At 44.4% G+C, this 9,071-nt stretch overlaps 1 protein-coding gene across 8 annotated transcripts in view; it reads left to right on the top strand.

The window, feature by feature from the left end:
• The first annotated feature begins 1,183 nt into the window (after positions 1-1,183).
• Positions 1,184-9,071, top strand: part of ATRX (ATRX chromatin remodeler) — a 67,291-nt gene continuing 59,403 nt past the window's right edge. For 3 of the 8 annotated variants that reach the window (XR_014945673.1, XM_015860440.3, XM_015860437.3), the window contains exons 1-2: positions 1,184-1,323; positions 7,874-7,986. Coding sequence is in view for 4 of the 8 variants with exons in the window: in XM_015860440.3 (XP_015715926.2) it covers positions 1,304-1,323; positions 7,874-7,986 (133 nt within the window). In the remaining 4 variants the exon portion in view is untranslated. Of the gene's footprint in view, positions 1,324-1,618; positions 2,068-7,063; positions 7,243-7,873; positions 7,987-9,071 lie in introns of those variants that run through there. The other 5 variants (XM_085546188.1, XM_085546187.1, XM_085546189.1 and 2 more) reach the window with 5 other exon arrangements.

Raw genomic sequence — 9,071 nt, 5'->3', positions numbered from 1 at the left:
TGTGTGTTGCTTTTGTGGATGGTGGGGACATGTTGGCCTTGCATTTAAGATGATATACTTTTGAGAGCTGGCACATGGAGTTAAAATAACACTTGCCTTTTTTTCCCCACCCCAGTTTTTCTGCTCTCTAGACAGAAAACGAAGCATGTGGAAAAAGGGTGAAGTGTGATCATTGAGTAGAAGACTGAGTGCTTCCACAGACCTGTAGCGGATCTAGAGAGCATGTAGTGCCAGAAAAACCTTATTTGGCTTGCAGAGCAGTTGAGGTAATAGTTGGCTGTATGCATATGCATCTCTCCTGACTGGTTAGTGTAATGCACTTCTAGATCTCCACAAAAGCAGAGGGTGCAGTGCATGAGAATCTCAAACTAGAACGTGAAAACTGAGAATTTGAGGCCAACTCCTTTAGCAAGTGTGCAATGTAAATAGCTCAGGAATAGCTCCTCTTTTGGAGAACACTTTTTATAATGAAAGGAGGAAATGGTATAGTTCATAGTTGCAAATGGACTGTGCAGTTTGATTAATATGGGCTGTCCATGAATATGGTTGCTTTTGAGAAGGATCTGTGGTATATTGAGGAGTGTTTTGTATGCATTCATCTAGATCCCTTCTGTCTTCTCCAGGGTGAACAAGCCCAGCTTCCTCTGCCTTTCCTTGTAACAGATGCTCCAGTCCACGTTTCCATTTCTTACCACACTTATCTTCTGACAAACAATGAGTTTCACTGCACATTATCTACTCTACTTACTATATCGCATCAGCAATTTCAGGGGGGGAAAAGCCCATCTCTTCCCCTGCTGTGCCTTGTAGCCGTGGTGTGAAGGAGCAGGGGCTGGGTGAGGCCTGTGCTCTGTGGACATGCCTTGTCACGACGTTCGTCCCGCGTGGGCACGTGGCTCCTTGGCGGCGCTGGTGGCGCCCCCTGTCGGTCGCAGCCGTCAGTGCACTTTGTTTGGAAATGACGTCATGGGACTTGGGGCGTGACGTCAGCACCTCACCCCTCCCCCCCGCTGATGTAACCCTCCCCCCAGCCAATCAGAGCGGGGGAGGCCGGGACCGTGACGTCAACGACCCTAGCAACAGCTCCCGTCGGAGCGGCCCAATTAGAAAATCGCTGGGGGCGGCGAGGAGCCAATGGGAGTCGGCGAAAGAGGAAGGCGGCAGGAGGCAGGTCTCCCTCATCCTCTCTCCGACAAGATGGCGGCGGCGCTGGCGATGGCGGCAATAACGGCTTTGTCTCCTTTCAGCGCCTGAGCGCGGGCCCGGCCCGACCCGGCCGCGCCGAGCGAGCGGCAGCGGAGACATGACCGCGGAGCCCATGAGGTACGAGCCGAGCCCTCTAACTACGGCGTGTCGGGCGGCGGCCCCCACGGCCCCGCTGAGGGGAGGAGGCGGCCGGTGGCTCGTACCGCTCCCGCCTCGTGCGGGGCCGTTGCCGTCGGCCGAGCTCGAAGCGCCACCGCCCGGCCCGGCTCGGCCCGCGGTGCGGCTGGGGCGGGGCCGCGCTGGGCCCGAGGCGGCGGGTCCGGGCTGGGGGAGGGGATGGCGGCGGGAAGCCGAGCGGGGAGCGCAGGGGGAGGGGACGGCGGCGGGCGGGCGGCTCGTAACCGGAGCACGCGGTGCGAGGAGCGGGGCCGGCCCGTGCTGCCCGTGTCCCCCAGGCGTTGCCCCGTGCCCGGCCGGTGCCGTGCGGCTGTCAGCCCCGCCACACGTGCTCCTTAGCCGCGCTCTGCCCGCCGCTTCCCGCGCTGCGGGGCCCTTCGCGCGCTTCCTGCTGTCGTTGAGGGGCGGCTCCCGACGGAGCGATGGGGAAGAACCGTCCGTGTTGGGCTGTGTGAACTCAATGAGCCCGTATCAACCGAGCCGCCAGGCGCCATGTTAGAGCGTTAATTCAGAGTTGGGCTCGGGTGTTTTCGGTTGGTAGTTAACGCTGAAGGCTCCGATGGGCGCTGTCACTCACAAATATTCCGCATGCCTGCGGCGGCTCGTAAACAATAATGCGTTGTTTGTGAACCCTCAAAAATGCGGCGTCTGACTGCAGGATCAAACAGATATAAAGAAAGAGGAGTGAGTACCACGCCGGCTGATGGACTGAGCCTCCAGCTTGCTTCTGGGGTTGTATCTTCATCCCTGCTTTCAGGCTTCCCTTGAGTAGTTCAATGGTTACCACTGAGTTTCGGCCAGAAGTGGCTGGCAAGGTTTTGTTTTTGCTCTTTTGTTCTGCTGATTAAAATTTCAGAGGAAACGATGTATGTGTGTGGATTCTAGCAAGAAAATAAGTCTAATTGTTACATGCATAAGCACTATAAACACACGTTATTTGCTGCACGACTTCCCATCAGCCACCAGTTTCTTCTGGATGCCCCATGTTGTAAGAATAGGGAATTGGTGAGAAATGGCTGCTTTAGTGTATGCTGAAGTGGAATTTAGATGGTACAGAAGGTCACACCTTGATCTGCAGGTGGAAAAGTAAATTGGATGACTTGAAGAGTTTCACTTGTACGCTTGAAGTTGAGAAAGTATGGACAAGGTAGATTTGGGACTGCATGTAATGTCTGGGTTGAACGTCCATGCAGTAGGTGGGCCCTGAAAGCTGCTTGTCATAGGTAGGTGCACATGGTATTTTTATGGTGCTCCAAACTTTGATGCTGTTTATTAACTCAGTTCTCAGTCAGTGCAGGTGTTTTTGATGCTCCTTGTTCCACACAGAGCTCGTCTCAAGTGTCTTAATCGTACGGGAAAAGTTCTGTGCTAGGAACCAAACATGACATTGTTCGGTGCTGTGGTTTCAGGGATATGAGCTGACAAACACCTTGATTGCAAGGGCTTTTCTCCTGATTTATCAGTTCAGTTCAAGTTCTGCTAATACGAGAGAGAACAAGAGGGAAGAGAAAAGCACCATGAATATGTTATTGATGTATTAATGCATCGGAACAGAGGCAGAGGTGCTCTCAGTCTGCTTGTTTGCACACACATACAGGCACATTTCTTTGCTCACACACACACACAGCATTCTATGCTCTCATTCCCATTGAGCCCTACTGGCCTGAGACCCTGCACCATCTCTCTGCTTGTTTGTTTATCGACATCTTTGGACAGAAGTTTCACATAGAACTTGCTTTAGTTTTCTTTGTAAAATGGAGGAATCGTTGTTGTAATGGCTTGGTCTGTTCCTACCAGTCGTTTCCTGCATTGAAGTGAATAAGCACAATAGAAAAAGAAAACACATTTAGAATCTTGAACCATCCAGGAAGTGGTGTTCCAACGTTACCTGTTGTTTTAAGCTGGTGAAATAATACTAACGTGCTGCATTCACCATGAGAAGGAATGCTTGTGACAGCTGATGTTTTTAGATGGGATCACTAGATGGGCCTGTTAGAAACAGGGAGGCCTGCGGGTACTGCTGACCCTCATGAAATCCCAGTTCATATCAGTGCAGTTTGTGCCTGCTGGTGTTATGGAAGGAGTTGGTTCATGGATCGGTCAGTGCTGCAAGTCCTGGTGGTGAGTCAGGAGGGAAAAGACAGAACTGACAAAATTCACTGATAAGTATAATGGGAAACTTAGTATTGACTTGAAAAGATAGTAGGTAAAGTTCTCTAATTGACTAAAGGACAGTACTAAGCTGCCAGAAGCTTTTTGTCATTTCTAGCCACAAACTGTTTTCATGCAAGACAGGTGAGGGATTGATGGATGTTTCAGCTTCCTTTCCTGAATTAACATATTAAAATACACAGTGTGCCATGATTTTTGTCTCAAGTGGAAATACTGCATTTAGCTTTTCAGATGGTTTGACTTCAGCGTTTTTAAGTTTACAGGCTGTTTGACCATTGAAATTACAGACTCCCATCTATCATTCAATCCTACTAAAAATGAAGTTGTGAAAAAACCCAAACCAAGAAGCAAGCAATAAAAGCCCTTCACTTTCCAGCAAAACATGGTCACTCTCAGCCAAATCCTGTTACACTTGTTTGGATGCCATCGCAAGAAAACAAAATCATGTAATCTTCCTTGAATGTAATAAAGGGTCTCTTAGTGATTTCGAACCATTCCCCCTGTGTGTCTGGAAAGAACTAATTCTGTTTACCTGTCTGAACCTCTCGTGCTGTGCTTATACTCCAAAGGTGCTTAATCCTTATCATCAAATGTCTTGGAACTCTATTAGGTATTACTTGATTGAGCCCTATGGACCTAGGACAGTTCTAACCAACACGAAGAGTGAGTCCGTGTTAATGAGGCCTTAACCGCTGTGCCTGCATGTTCAGTGCAGTGCTAGAGGTCTACCTCTCCTTTCAGTCTGAGCTTCATTATTCAGGTGTTCTCTGGCTGTATCTAATAAGTTCAGTGTAATACGATGTCATCTGAGCATGGAAAATTTGTTTTACACTGCGTATGGCCAAGCACTGGAACAGGTTGTGCAGAGGAGCTGTGCAGGCTGCAGCAGTGGAGGTGCTGGGCTCCTGCTGGCTGCTTCTGGCAGCTGCTGTAGCTGACCCTGCTTGTGCTCCGAGGTCTCGCTGGGGATCTGCAGAGCTACAAGGGATCTCCCTTCCAGCCTCAGTGCTTCCCTGCTTCTTAGCACCACTTACCTGACCTACTCTAAATTGCTGCTGCTGAAGTTTATAAACCTCCCCAGCTGAGACTGTGATTAATACCCACTGTCACCTGTGCTTGCAGAAGGGTTTGTACAAAGGAGCAGTGAGTTAGAATAGACAGCAGGTCTAGATTCAGCTGAAGAAATGGCAACTTGTAACCTGGATTGGTTTCTGTGCTTAGATTAAACCAATTGCTTATGCTGTGAGTGTGGCATAGGCGTAATGATAGCCTGCTTTTATTTTCTGGCTATGTATTTTCTCTGAGGGGCAGACTTGGGATCAAATTCCTTCCTAGATTTTATCATCCTTTGCTCTTTGACAAGTCTTGAGCCATTTCATTTGTGTGTGTTCAAACAGAGTATATCCCTATATCAGGCTTAGTCTAACGCTTTTCCTTATGATCATGAAAAACGTCTATGAAGGTTTGCAGGTGACAACACTGGCCTGATTATATCAAGACTTAAGCAATGTGAAGGCAAATTATGTGCCGGAGGGGAAGGAAGGAAGGATACCTGCTAACAGTTCCGGAACTGTATGTTGAATTAAATGGCATCAGCTTTGGCTTTATTTACAATAAAACAGTTATTTTTAAGTATGTTCTTGTTAGTAATGCGTTAGAATTAGGAAGGCTTTCAAAAGTCATGTTCTTGTCTCCATCAGAGCTATACTAGCATTTAAAATGAGTTCATTTCTGAAGAGTCCGTTTGTTTGATAACACAGGGGGCCTTGGAGTGCACAGACAGATTTCTTCTGGGTAGAACTGAGCTGGAACATGCGCTCTGCAGTCCTGGTGTGCTCCAGCTCTTAATGCCTGAGCAGTCTGCAGGCCTGGGCTGCAACGGTCTGAGTTATATAGATGCACGCAGTGTGGGTAGTGGGCAGCAGCAGCGAGTCTTGTGTTCTGATGGAGACAGAATCTCTTTCTCTATTTTCCTCTCCCCATTGGCTTAATTAAAATACTCAAAACTTGTGCTGTGTTGTATCTGTCGATCACATAGGGGCACTGTTTGAAATTGAAGATGTTTTTCTACAGTCTGATGGTTTGAAAGAACATTTGGTTTTAATTTTCTTTATTTTTCAAAGTATTGTTTGGTTTTGTCTGCTTAATAGTTGTTATTCTGTGGTATTTCTTGGGAAAAATAATTTAACTTGGAGAAACTGTAAAGATGGTTTAAAAACGAATTTGTCTAAAACCTTGAAGGCAGCTTCATTCTTCTGTGTTGTGTTATTTCTCTTTGCATTTCACATGATACAGAATGTATCTCAGGATTCACTGGGGTAAATGGTATCCCAGGCTGTTACTGGTTAACGTTACAGAACTTGTTCTCAGTTTAGGTGAGAAATTGTGTTCTTGGGTGATAGTTTCTCAAGGTCACAAATCAAGTTCATGGCCAAACCAATAATAGCAGGGCATCTCTTCTTTCGTTCTTGTTCCAATTAGGCTAAACTGTGTTGAAATAGTACTAGACTGATGGTGAAGCTGTTTCCTTTGTATGTGCAAGCCTGAAAGGGCTGGGAAATAGCATAGAGATGGTTGATTCATGACAGAGGGAGGCTGCTTTGCTTGTTAACTCTAAGATGTTTTTAAGTTTTAAATTCCAGTGCATTTTTTTAATGCACATTTTAAATGCTGTGATCTATTTACTGTATCAGCTTGTGACAATATATTAGAAAGAATTGGGATTTTGCTGTAGAAGGTTTTATACAAAAGCAGGCAAAGCATTGCTGTAAATCCCAATTCCTTTGGGTTGAGGTGTAGTAACCCTGAGTTAAGTTTAATCTGTTACTCCTTAATACAGGCTGATGCTACAAAGTGCTGAATAATGCAGAGAAAAAACAAGCTGAGGAGGGACTTTAGTGTTAGTTGGTAGGTTCTTTTAGTGTGCCAGCAGGAACGTTTTTGTTCTGGAAATGATGATTCTAGGCTAGTTAGGATAAGAGGCAATAATTGGTAGTGATTGTGTTCTGAGCTGTTAGTCACAGGCACATGTGTAGTGTTCTGAATGTTTGATGTGGACAACAAGGGTATTATAACTTGTTTCAGTAACAGCATTTTAGACAATAAACCAAGAAAGATAGACAAGTTATTTATAAATAATAGTTAAATTGAAAGTTGGGAGCTAATATTTATTGATGTGTTCAGAAAACAGCAGAGGTGGTGAGAGCACAGGGATTGAGCTTCTGAGGAATACTCAAAGGTATTTATCAATATCAAAGGATACTGCAAACTGTAGAACAGGGCAGGGAAACATTATTCCCTGTTGCTATCAAAGAACAATTTTGAAAATAACAGGGAGACTGGAAAAAAGTGAAAAGGAGAGACATCTATAGCCTTTAATTGGGCTAGCTTATGAAGAGGATAATGTAGCTCAGCAGTTTGAGAAACCATATCTCATAGCAGATAAGGTATGATGACTCAGGCGTATCAGTTGGCAGATTTTTGGGAGCTGATAGTGTCTGGGAGGGAAGCAGCAACCAACAGCTGAGAGTGGCAGCTTGTGATAACGGGCTCTGAGGGCACGGCTGCCCTTGGTCTTACTTAGGGTAACTGCAGCCAGGAGGAGGCGTTTGTCTCAGGAAATTGTGGTCTCTACAGGTGGAAATAATGAGTGTGAAACAGGCAACATATAATGCAAGGGAATAGAATGTGTGTGAATCATGAAGAAGCATGCCTTAGTAACAAAAGCATGGGGCAAAATTGTTTTAACTGTAATGAGGGAGGAAACAAGACCGATTATTCTGGGTGTCTAAAACTGCCTGGTGAAAATTCCCAGTGTGATACTCTTTATAAGCTACTTATAAATACATATGTAGAGGTATAAAGACAAATACATGTATAGAGGTATAAAGAGGTCATGAAATGATCTGATTGTGCTTGGTTGCATGCGACAAAATAAATGCAGAGTGCATTATATATATGAAAATATACATACATGTGTAGTTGATTTGATAAAAGCTTTGAGTAAGCATGTAGATCTCACATGTTCACCTAGCTAAAACCAGCTTAAAACGTTTATTGTCTTTGTTAACATGAGTTTTGAGTGCTTCTTTTGTGTGTATATCAAAAAGGGTATTTTTTGTTATGTCTGTTGTTTGCCTTTAGTGTAAGGTTTAATAAAATAGTACACTCTTAATTTGCTTTGCAGTATGAAGTGTTCAGTCATGAGTAACTTTCCCCTGTAGATGTGTGTTAATTGAGATTGAGCATTACTTCTTTCAGGCATGCTAAATTAGCATGAGACCTATAGTAACTTCATGTTTTACTTCTGTTTTGGCAGTGAGAGCAAGTTGAATACATTGGTGCAGAAACTCCATGACTTCTTGGCTCACTCATCAGAGGAATCTGAGGACACAAATTCTCCTCCAGCATCATCTAAAACCAAAAGCACAGGTAAAATGGCATTGTATATTTGAAGTTTCAACATACGTATGATTCTGAAGTCACGTATTGTTGTGTTGTGATTTCATTGTGTCACGCTTCACCAGGTCAATTATGCAAACTGCCAGTGTGCTTTAACTAAGTGGTTATATTTTGATAAATATATGTAGCCTTTGACACAACATTCCTTTCAGTTAAAATTATGCTTTTAAATGCGAATAAAGCTAATTCTGCTGGTAATTTACCTTCTCTGGAACATGAGATGGCAAACATGCGTGTATTTGCCTGTGGTGGGACTTCCTTTTTCATCTCTCCTGAATGTGTAAGGGCAGTATCTTATTTCTTCTATTGAAGTAAAGTTTTTGTGGTCCTTGTGGTTGGGGTGGAAGGTGTTGAGATTGTGCTTTCATAATTATCTGAGAAAGATGTCTATATTTAATTAGGAAACATCCAGAAACGAGATAACTGAAAAAACATGCTGGACTGGATCAAATAAAGCATTAGACATTTTTACTTACAAGTTAAAAATAAGTAACACATTTTGAACAGTTTGTTTACATTCATAAGAAGCAGAATTTTTTTGTAACAGTACCGTATACAATTTGTTTCCAAATTTGACTGGGTACAGGTACACAACCTTCCTGGCTCTGCTGTTACATGAGCTAAAAATTGTACTGAAATGATAGAGCGCAGGAGGATGGGAGTGTGTTGGCTGTGGTCTGGACTTTTATTTTTAAACTCTTGTTGTAAGTAATAAACCGGTGTGTTTGCTGGTGTGCAGTTTTTCTTTTGATGTTTATCTTGAGAATGTACTGCCATGTGGCCCCATCTGCCCTGTGTCAGCATCCGACTGAACTGTTAACACAGAGGGTAGCACACAAATAATTTGTTAAACAGAATAAGAAACCGAACTGCTGTAGATGCATGCATTTAAAGTGAGATTTTGCTACATAACATACTTTTTTTTGAATTATCTTTTCCCCCTTTATCCTGTGTGGATATGAAGTAGAATTTGGCTGCTTGTCTCAAAATTCAAACATACTGTGTAACAGAGGTACACAGGTTTTGGAGCTGCTGGTGAGAGTCCAGAGAATGGT

This window comes from Coturnix japonica, chromosome 4, assembly GCF_054131305.1.
Source record: "Coturnix japonica strain WE chromosome 4, WE-NBRP24, whole genome shotgun sequence".
Taxonomy (NCBI): Eukaryota; Metazoa; Chordata; class Aves; order Galliformes; family Phasianidae; genus Coturnix; species Coturnix japonica.
The sequence above is the reverse complement of the archived record's forward strand: the minus strand, read 5'-3'. Positions and strand labels throughout refer to the sequence as shown.